Raw genomic sequence first — 15,000 nt, forward strand, 5'->3', positions numbered from 1 at the left:
TGGTGGGAGGCGGTAGAAGGTGGTAGGAGGCGGCGGGAGGGGGTAGGAGGTGGTAGGAGGTGGCAGGAGGCGGTAGGAGTTGGTAGGAGGTGGTGGGAGGTGGTAGGAGTTGGTAGGAGGTGGCAGGAGGGGGTAAGAGTTGGTAGGAGGTGGCAGGAGGGGGTAGGAGTTGGTAGGAGGCGGTAGGAGTTGGTAGGAGGTGGCAGGAGGGGGTAGGAGATGGTAGGAGGTGGCAGGAGGGGGTAGGAGTTGGTAGGAGGTGGCAGGAGGTGGCAGGAGGCGGTAGGAGGTGGCAGGAGGTGGCAGGAGGCGGTAGGAGGCGGCAGGAGTTGGTAGGAGGTGGCAGGAGGCGGTAGGAGTTGGTAGGAGGTGGCAGGAGGAGGTAGGAGTTGGTAGGAGGTGGCAGGAGGTGGTAGGAGGTGGCAGGAGGCGGTAGGAGTTGGTAGGAGGTGGCAGGAGGAGGTAGGAGTTGGTAGGAGGTGGCAGGAGGTGGTAGGAGGTGGCAGGAGGTGGCAGGAAGCGGTAGGAGGTGGTAGGAGGTGGTAGGTGGCAGTAGGAGGTGGTGGGAGGCGGTAGAAGGTGGTGGGAGGCGGCGGGAGGTGGTAGGAGGCGGTAGGAGGTGGCAGGAGGTGGTAGGAGGTGGCAGGAGGTGGTAGGCTGATACGAAACAGAACTTTTTTACTCAGGAATAAATCATTTATTTGTTTCTTTATCTCCGTGCTCCTGTCGGTGCCCCCCCCCCCCCACCCCCCCCCCCCCCCCTTACTGACTGTAATGTAGTTAAACCATGTCAGTGTTACGATCCATTCTTCAGCTTTAGAGTGAAAAAGCAGGAAAAACTTCTTCAGTTGAGCCGAGTTTTCATCAAGACGATGCTGCTTCAGTGAAACATCTCTGCTAGACATCATAGTTTATTTTCAGGTTCATTTCTAAAGTAACCTGCAGGATTTTCTCTGTATTCAGGATGAAAAGTCCCCAAGTGGTGTTGTTTGGCTTCATACTTCATAATATTACAATATAATATTTTAATACATGTGAAAGACTGTGGTCTCATCACTACCCATCATTGATTATTTCTATAACTTGACTGTTAACTGGTCAAGCAGAAGCAGATATGCTGCATCATATTTTCTTCCCTTTTTTTTAGCATTTAAAGTCTCTGGTTGACTTTTCATCATTCATCATTTATCCAGTGCCTTGCTGCATGCCCCTTGTGATAACCCTGCTTCCCAGTGTAAATGTTCCCTTATGGTACTAGACAAATATCTCATACTACCACTGGCTACTATCTGATAGTACTACTGTAAACCACTGGCTACTATCTGATAGTACTACTGTAAACCACTGGCTACTATCTGATAGTACTACTGTAAACCACTGGCTACTATCTGATAGTACTACTGTAAACCACTGGCTACTATCTGATAGTACTACTGTAAACCACTGGCTACTATCTGATAGTACGACTGTAAACCACTGGCTACTATCTGATAGTACGACTGTAAACCACTGGCTACTATCTGATAGTACGACTGTAAACCACTGGCTAATATCTGATAGTACTACTGTAAACCACTGGCTACTATCTGATAGTACGACTGTAAACCACTGGCTACTATCTGATAGTACGACTGTAAACCACTGGCTACTATCTGATAGTACGACTGTAAATCACTGGCTACTATCTAATAGTATTACTGTAAACCACTGGCTACTATCTGATAGTACGACTGTAAATCACTGGCTACTATCTGATAGTACGACTGTAAACCACTGGCTACTATCTGATAGTACGACTGTAAACCACTGGCTACTATCTGATAGTACGACTGTAAATCACTGGCTACTATCTGATAGTACGACTGTAAACCACTGGCTACTATCTGATAGTACGACTGTAAATCACTGGCTACTATCTGATAGTACGACTGTAAATCACTGGCTACTATCTGATAGTATTACTGTAAACCACTGGCTACTATCTGATAGTACTACTGTAAACCACTGGCTACTATCTGATAGTACGACTGTAAACCACTGGCTACTATCTGATAGTACGACTGTAAATCACTGGCTACTATCTGATAGTACTACTGTAAACCACTGGCTACTATCTGATAGTACGACTGTAAACCACTGGCTACTATCTGATAGTACGACTGTAAACCACTGGCTACTATCTGATAGTACGACTGTAAACCACTGGCTACTATCTGATAGTACTACTGTAAACCACTGGCTACTATCTGATAGTACTACTGTAAACCACTGGCTACTATCTGATAGTACGACTGTAAACCACTGGCTACTATCTGATAGTACGACTGTAAACCACTGGCTACTATCTGATAGTACGACTAAACCACTGGCTACTATCTGATAGTACTACTGTAAACCACTGGCTACTATCTGATAGTACGACTGTAAACCACTGGCTACTATCTGATAGTACGACTGTAAATCACTGGCTACTATCTGATAGTACTACTGTAAACCACTGGCTACTATCTGATAGTACGACTGTAAACCACTGGCTACTATCTGATAGTACGACTGTAAACCACTGGCTACTATCTGATAGTATTACTGTAAACCACTGGCTACTATCTGATAGTACGACTGTAAACCACTGGCTACTATCTGATAGTACTACTGTAAACCACTGGCTACTATCTGATAGTACTACTGTAAACCACTGGCTACTATCTGATAGTACGACTGTAAACCACTGGCTACTATCTGATAGTATTACTGTAAACCACTGGCTACTATCTGATAGTACTACTGTAAACCACTGGCTACTATCTGATAGTACTACTGTAAACCACTGGCTACTATCTGATAGTACGACTGTAAACCACTGGCTACTATCTGATAGTACTGCTATATGCTAATACTAAGATATACTGTGAAACGACCCGAGACTCACCCTGGCCAAGCTGACACCGCCTGGAACTTTGTAAGGGACGTACTTCCTGTAGATGTGTCCAACCCGGGAGCAGGGGATGTCCTCCATTCGGCCCCCACACATCCAGACCTGCAGAGAACGGAGGAGGATGGAAGGAAAGGAGAAAAAATGAGTCAAAGTCATGATAAAAGAAACCTTTTCATTAAACACAAAAAAGGACACAATGTCAACAATCAGGAAGTGGTTTAGCAGACAAAGCTGGTGCTGGTGCCAACCAGGACTGGAGAAGAAGTGGCTTCCCAGCGACAACACTGGCAAGGCCCCGGGGGTGGATGAGATCCGCCCGGAGTTCCTTAAGGCTCTGGATGCTGTGGGGTTGTCCTGGCTGACAGGCCTCTGCAGCATCGCGTGGACATCGGGGACAGTGCCGCTGGATTGGCAGACTGGGGTGGTGGTCCCCCTTTTTAAGAAGGGGGACCGGAGGGTGTGTTCCCATTACAGGGGAATCACACTCCTCAGCCTCCCTGGTAAGGTCTATTCAGGGGTCCTGGAGAGGAGGGTCCGCCGGATAGTCGAATCCCGGTTTGAGGAGGAGCAGTGTGGTTTTCGTCCTGGTCGCGGAACAGTGGACCAGCTCTATACCCTCTTTGGGGTCCTGGAGGGGGCATGGGAGTTTGCCCAACCAGTCTACATGTGCTTTGTGGACCTGGAGAAGGCATTCGACCGTGTCCCACGGGGGCTCCTGTGGGGGGTACTCCGGGAATATGGGGTACCGGACCCCCTTGTACGAGCTGTCCGGTCCCTGTACGACAGGTGTCAGAGCTTGGTCTGCATTGCCGGTAGTAAGTCGGATTAGTTTCCGGTGAGGGTTGGACTCCGTCAAGGCTGCCCTTTATCACCGATTCTGTTCATAACTTATATGGACAGAATTTCTAGGTGCAGCCGAGGTGTTGAGGGGATCCGACTTGGTGGCTTTAGGATTGGGTCCCTGCTTTTTGCAGATGAGGTGGTCCTGTTGGCTTCATCTGGTCGTGATCTCCAGCTCTCACTTGAGCGATTCGCGGCCGAGTGTGAAGCGGCTGGGATGAGAATCAGCACCTCCAAATCTGAGACTATGGTCCTCAGCCGGAATAGGGTGGATTGTCCTCTCCGGGTCGGGAGTCAGGTCCTGCCTCAAGTGGTTGTGTGTTCAGACCAAATGCGTTTTGGGCGTCGGAAATGCTCAAAACGCATTTGGTCTGAACACACTGTAAATGTCGGGTCTAGTTTACGAGTGAGTTAAGCATGGAGCGTGAGATCGACAGACAGATCGGTGCGGCGTCTGCAGTAATGCGGACTCTGCGCCGGTCTGTCGTGGTGAAGAAGGAGCTGAGCCAGAAGGCGAAGCTCTCCATTTACCAGTCAATCTACGTTCCTACCCTCACCTATGGTCATGAGCTGTGGGTCGTGACCGAAAGAACAAGATCTTGTATACAGGCGGCTGAAATGAGTTTCCTCCGCAGGGTGGCCGGGCTCTCCCTTAGAGATAGGGTGAGGAGCTCGGTCATCTGGGAGGAGATCAGAGTAGAGCCGCTGCTCCTCCGCATCGAGAGGAACCAGTTGAGGTGGCTCGGGCATCTGGTTAGGATGCCTCCTGGACCTTCCTGGTGAGGTGTTCCAGGCACGTCCCTCTGGGAGGAGACCCCGGGGAAGACCCAGGACACGCTGGAGGGATTATATCTCTCGGCTGGCCTGGGAATGCCACCCCCCACCCCCCCGGCAGAGTTTGCAAATGTGACTGGGGGGAGGGAAATTTATGTTTCCCTGTATAGGCTGCTGCCCATGCAACCCCGGACAAGTGGATACAGGCAGGGCATGACAAGTGTGGTGGGAAGTGGCGTTGGGAAAGCAGGGCATGACAGTTTCAAGTTCCTTCACTGTACTGGATTTATAAATAGTTGAATCATTGGCATACAAAGCAGTTTTTTACTTTTGTAAAACTAACAGCAAATAATTTGCAAATATAGAGAACAAAAGTGGTCCAAGGCAGCTACTCTGTGGTATACCACAACGAACAGTCTTTCCATCTGAAAAGCTTTCAATAAAATGACCATGTGTGTCCTGTTTCCTATATAACTCTTAAACCAAAATGATGCTGCTGAACTGAAGCCATAAATAACCCTGCATCTTTCTTAACACAGAGTTTTGATCAATAACATCAAAGGCTAAGGTAAAATAGCTGCTGCCAACCTTCTGTTATCTAATACTGTCAACCAGTCACTTGTCATCTGCGCCATAGCAGTAGTGTTCAAGTGACCTACTATCCGTGTTGGAAGTCTGTATAAAAATTATTTAAAAAAAGAGTACTTTTGAACTGGTTCAGAAACAATCCGTTCCATAATTTTGCTCACAGCAGGTAACAGACTGATTGGTCTACTGCTTAGGCCACAAACTGGAACAGTAGTTGATTATGATGAAGGCACAGTTTTAGCCGTTTTCCAAGCCAGTGGATAAACCCCCTTATTAAGACTCAAATTTAAATTGTGAGCAGTGGAAACAGCAATTAAGTTTGCAACAGGTTTTAATAATTTTGAGTCATTATCTACACCTGACAGTTTTGCTTTGCAGTCTAATAACTTTTCAACCAGTAACATTCAGAAACTCAAAGTCGCAGTTTTTCCCTACCATAATACTAGTTTTAATTAGAGCTTCTGCTTCCATGTTTGTTTGTTCCATGCAACCTCGTAATTGATCAACTTCATCACAAAAATAATTATATAGATGGTTGGCTATATCCACTGGCTTTAAAAAAATTACCATAAAACTCTATGTTTTATGGTAATTTAGTAGATTTAGCATTCCTTCCTAACATATTTTTTAACTAATTGCCATAAACTCCCTACCACCACTGGATACCAGCCCCCCATGGAGGAATGTTTTAATTTGTGAGGGCACTAAAGCAACCAGGAGCTCCGCACCATTGGAGAGAGAGAGAGGTCAGCTGTGCTCAGCATGTGACTGGAAACTGCTCGCAGATACTAGGAAACAGCTGGTTTTCCCCCATTCGAGATCGCTACCACTATCCTAAGGCCTGACCTGGTAATATGGTTCCGTTCCTTAAAGAAGGTCTATATGATCGAACTCACCGTACCTTGGGAGGACTCTATGGGGGAGGAACATGACCGAGCCAACTGCTGAAGCACAACAACACGGCTCGAATCCTGCAGTCTGCCCAGTGGAGGTTGGATGCAGGGGGTTTGTGGCAACATCTACCACCAAACTGCTAAGAGACCTTGGAGTCAGGGGCCAGAGCCTTCGATCAGCCATTAAAACCACCGCAGAGAAAAGTAGCCAAGGGCTTTGGATGAAGAGGAAGGATCCTTGCTGGGCCCATGAATAGAAAGTCAAGTAGTATGCTTTTATACCACTAACTATAACTGGGTATGGGACGCAGGCTCAGGCTTGATCATCGTGCAGCCTGCCGCCTCTGATGATGGTGTATAGTGTGAAAGGCCGAAACACTCTAAGATCCAGAGGAACACTACTGATGATGCATCCTAGATTCAACAAGTCCCAGAACCACCCCCCCCCCCCCCCCCTCAATCTTCTTACATGGGTCTATCAATCACCAATTAACTTTATATGTGTTTGCGTTGGGATAATTACATCCTTCCTGTGTTTTTGGAATCACTGTTTTGAGATGGATGTGTGTGTGTGGTCCTGTGATGGACTGGCGAGTAGTCCAGGTGTACCTGCCTCTCACCTGATGGTTGCTGGGATAGACTCCAGCTTCCTGCAACCCTTAATCTGGTGAAGAAAATGACTAATGATGACTGAGTGAACCCCCTAAATTGCAAAGAATGCATGATTATATTTCATATATTTCAGCTAGAAATATCATGGATGACACCGAGGATTCCCGCTACAGGCAGCAGGAAGTGAAAGACTCCTGACAGGAAATTAGATGTAAAATTTGGAACCAGCAGAAAGCTGATGCTGAAGAGGAGAGCAGCGCTAGCTGCGTCACCCTGCAGCATCGATCCGGTCCAGTCAAACTCCTCTGCAGAGCTCTTTCTGCTTAATTGACTGAGACGACATAAGTTTTTACTCATTCAAGCCAGAATTTAATTATGGCGACGGCCGTTGCGTCTGTCCAGAGCTCAGACTCAACATGCCGGCCAAGTCATGAGCAGTTACAGAATAATTCATGCTGAAGCACCAAACAAAAACATAATCTAATCTGTAACTCTGAGGATGATTAATGTGGAGAGTCGCCATGCAACTGATGGGATTTGGCTCGGCAGCGAGACTGCCATGATGAAAGCTGCTTGTACCTTTTAGTGAGGGAGACGTGCACAAACAGCAGTCTGCAGGAGCTTCAGGGTTTGATTCCCTCACTGCTGTAGACACCGTGGGACATGCAAATGTCTTGGTAAATGGTTGGCTTTTATTTCAAACAACTCAAACCAGTTAGACAACTGGTTCTGTCGTTTAAACAGGGACCAGCTGTGTGTCTTTGTACCTTGAATGAGATCTCGTACTGTTCTCCTCCCCAGATTTCCAGCCCCGTGTCGTATCCTCCCAGCTCCCAGAACCACTTCCTGTCCACAGCAAACAGCCCTCCTGCCATCACCGGGGACCTGGGGGAGCAGAGAGTCCCATATTTATATGTCCATGTCACGTTCTGGTCCGTTTCATACAATGTGAGTGAAGACGGATCAGAATGAGAATTTACAGAAAACACATTTTCATACAGAAATGCATTCATAAACACATGTAAGCTGGAATGTAAGCAAATGTGGCTACGTAGACAAGAGACTGCATGCCGTTCACTGATCTCCATGGCGACAGCCATCTTGTGGTTTCCTTGTTCACACAGCAGCAGTGGCCACCTTGCGTCTCCACCAGCCACAGTGGGAAGACTGTCTGTAAAAGTGACTTGCGATGGGTTTGTTGTAAAGTTGAGCTGTATAAATAAAGTTGGATTGAAGTCAACGCCACTGAATTTAGCAGAACCAAACTCCTGGTTTGGACATCATCATTATGAGACGCCTCTAAATGGAAAAGTCGAATGATCTTTTAAAGTCTATGACTTTATAGATCCAGACATGTCTATGACATATGATATGTCTGGATCTAGACACGCTCTAGTACATGTCTGGAAATGTACTAGAGTGCAGTGGGCTGCCATGTTGGGCTGCCATGTTGGGCGCCATGTTGGGCGCCATGTTGGGCTGCCATGTTGGGCTGCCATGTTGGGCGCCATGTTGGGCTGCCGCATTGGGTGCCATGTTGGGCGCCATGTTGGGCTGCCATGTTGGGCGCCATGTTGGGCTGCCGCGTTGGGTGCCATGTTGGGCGCCATGTTGGGCTGCCGCGTTGGGCTGCCATGTTGGGCACCATGTTGGGCTGCCATGTTGGGCGCCATGTTGGGCTGCCGCGTTGGGTGCCATGTTGGGCGCCATGTTGGGCTGCCATGTTGGGCGCCATGTTGGGCGCCATGTTGGGCTGCCGCGTTGGGTGCCATGTTGGGCGCCATGTTGGGCTGCCGCGTTGGGCTGCCATGTTGGGCGCCATGTTAGGTGTGTGTTGGGCGCCAGGTTGGGCTGCCGCGTTGGGCTGCCATGTTGGGCGCCATGTTAGGTGTGTGTTGGGTGCCATGTTGGGCTGCCGCGTTGGGTGCCATGTTGGGCGCCATGTTGGGCTGCCATGTTGGGCGCCATGTTGGGCTGCCATGTTGGGCGCCATGTTGGGCTGCCTTGTTCGATGCCCACGAGGAAAGGGGTTAAGGGCCATGCTCAGGAGCCCAGAGTGGCTCACCTTGTTTGACGAGGCTGGGATCGGAACACAGGCCCTCCTGACGCAGGCCCACTTCTGTAACCAGTACTATTCTCCCCTAAATTATATGTTTTCTTATATAAAAGTATGTCGTCCACATCAGTCCATGTATCAGTTACTTTCATCTGAATGTTCAGGTTTGGCTTATCTTTGTTCTCTGATCAAATTACGGAATGATTCATGCCTCTGTTGAAAACTACTGAGCTTAAAGAAGCTTTGTTTGACCACACACCATTAAATCCGACCGATGAGAGTCCGATGGTTGCCATGATGTCATAAACTAACGAAGCAACATCAGACCTGACCTCTCAGTGTCAGCGACAAGAACACATTCATACACACCACATTTACTCCACATGTCCCAGTTTTCTACAAGTGTCAGAGCAAGAGATAAGACAAGAGTCAACTGACTTTTATTGATAGGAGAGAGCTTAGAGAAGAGACAGGATGAAGATAACATTCATTTAGCTGTTCTTGAGGGATCCGCTGAGAAATTAATGAAGTGCATTCCTGCAGCTCCAAATATCAGGTACTGAAGACTTGCCTCGCCGGTGCTCGGCTGAAATACTCATGAGAATTTCCTCAGAAGTGAATCACAACAAACTGCAGACTGAATACTGAGCAGTGGCAGGAAATGCATGGATTCTGCTCCAGCTGCCCTCCTCAGCTTGGTGTGGTCTGACAGAGAAGAACAACCTCCTGAAACATCAACCCTCTGCTGGCTGAAGCTTTCATGTCAACCAAGATCACAGAAACAAGACGCCAGCGTCAAAGCCTCTGCTGCTGCTTCTCTCACATCTTTAAACATTTCCACAGTAACTGGATCATCCTGGCAGTGAAACGAGTCCGTCTGGATAAATACTCTGAACACTTGTTGCCGTGGTTAACAATGAAACACAGCAGACAGACGAAGGAGCTGACAGATGGAAGGATAGAGCTGCAGGTTGATGGACTGACTTCACACACTGCTGAGCGTGTGTTAGCAGTCAGTTGGCAGTATGCTAGCTGTATGCCAGCGATGTGAGGCCACCAGCGACCCCCCCCCCACACCCACCCCACTGTAGTCCTTTCTCCTACAGTTCACCAGCTGTTCATATTGGTGTTTAGTCTGCTTATAACGAACCCTGGCCCACTTCCACAGATAGTACAGTTCTGTGGAGCTGTGTGACCGCTCATTGTCCCTCTGGTGAAGACCTGCTGTGGTCAGCTTGAAAACCGGGGGTTAGGTTTGCTAAAGGTCCGTTCAGCCTCTGCGCTGAAGACGTCCTGCAGCCCGATGTTGGCATTCTGATCCGTTTCCAGGGATCTATTGGATGCGTAGACCGAGCAAACCAAGGCTTACTATTGGAATCTAGGCGGGCAAGGGAAGAGCAATGTAGCGGACCTTTAACGACCAAAGAACAAGAGGCTGTGACATATGTAACGTCCACACCAACCACGACCGTCTACTGCCGTGGTCAAGCTTCATGAGCCCCAACCTGTAAAAAATAACAAATGCTGATGTTTGCGACGCCCATCGCTGCGTGATGGATGAGTAATTTAGTGATAAATGGAACGCGTCTTCCTGTGGTCCTCTGTTCAGTGTAAGGCTGGGAAACTCATGGTGACAAGGCTCCAACATGGCAAAACCAGCATCTCTCTGGAGATGAAGACAAATTCAGGTTTTTATGTGGCATGTGTGCCATCTCTGCTGTTTCTGTGGTAAAGGGGTAAAAACTCATGTATTCATCTCAGTATGAATGGTTTCATGTTGACATCCTGGTAAAAAGCCCAAATTTATCTGGTAAATGTCGCCAAGCTAGATTTATTTTACAATAATCCGACAACCCCCACGGGGTCCAGACCCCCGTATGAGAACCACTGGTCCACTGCACCAACTCACACACTTTTTACAAACACATACTTGTAGAGCAAGTAATCCTTTCAACGTGAGTTTCCACCTCGCTTGTTCTCGCATCATCCTGCTCATAGTTGACACATTGTGAATAGATGCATCTTTACTTCTGCACGTTATCCCCAAACTGTCCTTTATATGCTGAACTGGTGGCAAACTCCCCCTAATTCTGCAATGTCAATGATGTTGGTGTACATGAACTGCAGACATATCTTCCTGTTTGACAGACTGCTGCAGCTGAAGGTGAAAACACAGCTGCTGTAACGGCGTCCACCATTTCTGTTCACCTAACAACCTAAGCAACACATGCTTAGAAACAGGTCATCCGTGATCTCTTAGAATCATGCTACCACACCAGAACTGCATTCCAGTGAACTCAGTCACTGATGAGCTGCATCATGACTTCACATTAACACAAACATTCTCTCGATCACAATGATTGGAAACCCAACATGCTGCCGCAGATCACCTCATTTAAAATGCTAATGAGCTGACCTGAAGTCTGCTCTCAGTGCAGATGATCTGTTGCCAAGCAACGGCTTTGTTTTAAGGCTGCGTGGGAAAAAATATCCAAAGATGATTCAGAGTAGATTTTTACCTGAAACCAGCCGCGTTCCAGCAAAAAGTTTCCCGTCTCAGCTGGTTTTCTTCCAATCTTACAGCCGTATTTCCAACGGAGGCTGCAGATACAAAGCCATAAAAACATCTGACATATTTTCCATCAGGAAGAAAATATGTTGAGGTGGAAACCACTGCCGTCTGGGTTTCTTTATTTTTAGAGTTGGGGAGAACATAAAGATGATATCAGACCATATTAATCCTGATCTGAGAGGTAAAAAATGAATTTATTTTACTGAGAAAAACATAAAATATGTAAAAGTTGAGATGTGAAACCTATCAGTGACCCAGAGACATGTCATAATGGAAGGTACGTCTGCTTCAGACCTGCAACTGAACCGCTTCAGTCAAACAGTTTCAGGTTTCCGGAACATTTCAGATCAACATCCACTGTGAAACTTTAATGCTCAATCAGAAAGAGATGAGAGAAAAGCATCACATCGTGTCTCAGAGTCCGGTGTCACAATCCGCCCAGCTTCCCTTGCTGATAAGCCACGCCCCTCGTCAGTTAACTGCCCTCACCTGCCACCTGTTCATCATCAGAGTGGCCTGTATTTATCCACCACTCACTCATCGCCAGATTGTCACTGAATTCATGCCGGACCTTCCAGCACTCTGGAACTGTTCTGGAACAGCCAGTTCCAGAACACTTCTGGAACTGGCTGCTACCCACCTGATCTGCCCCCCGGCTACCCACCGGATCTGCCCCCCGGCTACCCACCTGATCTGCCCCCCGACTACCGACCGGATCTGCCCCACGACTACCGACCGGATCTGCCCCACGACTACCGACCTGATCTGCCCCCGACTACCGACCGGATCTGCCCCACGACTACCGACCGGATCTGCCCCACGACTACCGACCGGATCTGCCCCACGACTACCGACCGGATCTGCCCCACGACTACCGACCTGATCTGCCCCCGACTACCGACCGGATCTGCCCCACGACTACCGACCGGATCTGCCCCACGACTACCGACCGGATCTGCCCCCCGACTACCGACCGGATCTGCCCCACGACTACCGACCGGATCTGCCCCACGACTACCGACCGGATCTGCCCCACGACTACCGACCGGATCTGCCCCACGACTACCGACCGGATCTGCCCCCGACTACCGACCGGATCTGCCCCACGACTACCGACCGGATCTGCCCCACGACTACCGACCGGATCTGCCCCCGACTACAGACCTGATCTGCCCCCGACTACCGACCGGATCTGCCCCACGACTACCGACCTGATCTGCCCCCGACTACCGACCGGATCTGCCCCACGACTACCGACCGGATCTGCCCCCGACTACCGACCGGATCTGCCCCCGACTACAGACCTGATCTGCCCCCCGACTACCGACCGGATCTGCCCCCCGACTACCGACCTGATCTGCCCCACGACTACCGACCGGATCTGCCCCCGACTACAGACCTGATCTGCCCCCGACTACCGACCGGATCTGCCCCCGACTACCGACCGGATCTGCCCCACGACTACCGACCGGATCTGCCCCACGACTACCGACCTGATCTGCCCCCGACTACCGACCGGATCTGCCCCACGACTACCGACCGGATCTGCCCCACGACTACCGACCGGATCTGCCCCCGACTACCGACCTGATCTGCCCCCGACTACAGACCTGATCTGCCCCCGACTACCGACCGGATCAGCCCCCGACTACCGACCTGATCAGCCCCCCGACTACCCACCGGATCTGCCCCCCGGCTACCCACCGGATCTGCCCCCCGACTACAGACCTGATCTGCCCCACGACTCTCCACCGGATCTGCCCCCCGGCTACCCACCTGATCAGCCCCCCGACTACCCACCTGATCTGCCCCCGACTACCGACCGGATCTGCCCCCGACTACCGACCGGATCTGCCCCCGACTACCGACCGGATCTGCCCCACGACTACCGACCGGATCTGCCCCCGACTACCGACCGGATCTGCCCCACGACTACCGACCTGATCAGCCCCCCGACTACCCACCGGATCTGCCCCACGACTACCCACCGGATCTGCCCCACGACTACCGACCGGATCTGCCCCACGACTACCGACCGGATCTGCCCCCGACTACAGACCTGATCTGCCCCCCGACTACCGACCGGATCTGCCCCACGACTACCGACCGGATCTGCCCCCGACTACCGACCGGATCTGCCCCACGACTACCGACCGGATCTGCCCCCGACTACCGACCGGATCTGCCCCACGACTACCGACCGGATCTGCCCCCGGCTACCCACCGGATCTGCCCCCGACTACCGACCTGATCTGCCCCCCGACTACCGACCTGATCTGCCCCCGACTACCGACCGGATCTGCCCCCGACTACCGACCGGATCTGCCCCACGACTACCGACCGGATCTGCCCCCGGCTACCCACCGGATCTGCCCCCGACTACCGACCTGATCTGCCCCCGACTACCGACCTGATCTGCCCCCGACTACCGACCTGATCAGCCCCCCGACTACCGACCTGATCAGCCCCCCGACTACCCACCGGATCAGCCCCCCGACTACCCACCGGATCTGCCCCCCGGCTACCCACCTGATCTGCCCCACGACTACCGACCGGATCTGCCCCCGACTACCGACCGGATCTGCCCCCGACTACCGACCTGATCTGCCCCCGACTACCGACCTGATCTGCCCCCGACTACCGACCGGATCTGCCCCCGACTACCGACCTGATCTGCCCCCCGACTACCGACCTGATCTGCCCCCGACTACCGACCGGATCTGCCCCCGACTACCGACCGGATCTGCCCCACGACTACCGACCGGATCTGCCCCCGACTACCGACCGGATCTGCCCCACGACTACCGACCTGATCAGCCCCCCGACTACCCACCGGATCTGCCCCACGACTACCCACCGGATCTGCCCCACGACTACCGACCGGATCTGCCCCACGACTACCGACCGGATCTGCCCCCGACTACAGACCTGATCTGCCCCCGACTACCGACCGGATCTGCCCCCGACTACCGACCGGATCTGCCCCCGACTACCGACCGGATCTGCCCCCGACTACCGACCTGATCTGCCCCCGACTACCGACCTGATCAGCCCCCCGACTACCGACCTGATCAGCCCCCCGACTACCCACCGGATCAGCCCCCCGACTACCCACCGGATCTGCCCCCCGGCTACCCACCTGATCTGCCCCACGACTACCGACCGGATCTGCCCCCGACTACCGACCGGATCTGCCCCCGACTACCGACCTGATCTGCCCCCGACTACCGACCTGATCTGCCCCCGACTACCGACCGGATCTGCCCCCGACTACCGACCTGATCTGCCCCCGAGTACCGACCTGATCTGCCCCCGACTACAGACCTGATCTGCCCCCGACTACCGACCGGATCTGCCCCCGACTACCGACCTGATCTGCCCCCGACTACAGACCTGATCTGCCCCCGACTACCGACCGGATCTGCCCCCGACTACCGACCTGATCTGCCCCCGACTACAGGCCTGATCTGCCCCCGACTACCGACCGGATCTGCCCCCCGACTACCGACCGGATCTGCTCGCTGAAGTGGATGTTTGGCCTTTCATATGAAGTCTTTCCATTTCACGCACCATCACGTGTCCATTTCATGTGACAGGTGAGACCAGAGAGTCCTCTGGTCACATCTGCATCACGGCAGCCCTGCTCACTGTAAACTGGTGCTCTGACCTCGGTGTTACTGTAGATGAGGGTGTTGCTGGATTCAGGAAGGAAGTGGTCACCTTGATAACA

General features: G+C 51.5%; 1 protein-coding gene across 1 annotated transcript in view; it reads right to left on the reverse strand.

Annotated features, from left to right (window-relative positions):
- The window catches only part of galnt10 (UDP-N-acetyl-alpha-D-galactosamine:polypeptide N-acetylgalactosaminyltransferase 10 (GalNAc-T10)), a gene marked incomplete at its 3' end in the record, with an annotated part of 160,219 nt that overhangs the window by 28,285 nt on the left and 116,934 nt on the right, over positions 1-15,000 (reverse strand). The window contains exons 7-8 of the mRNA XM_079247100.1: positions 7,410-7,527; positions 2,930-3,037 (exon numbers count right to left, since the gene is read on the reverse strand). Of these exons, the coding sequence (XP_079103226.1) occupies positions 2,930-3,037; positions 7,410-7,527 (226 nt within the window). The remainder of the gene's footprint in view (positions 1-2,929; positions 3,038-7,409; positions 7,528-15,000) is intronic.

Source organism: Telmatherina bonti (genome assembly GCF_933228915.1).
Source record: "Telmatherina bonti genome assembly, chromosome: 10".
Taxonomy (NCBI): domain Eukaryota; kingdom Metazoa; phylum Chordata; class Actinopteri; order Atheriniformes; family Telmatherinidae; genus Telmatherina; species Telmatherina bonti.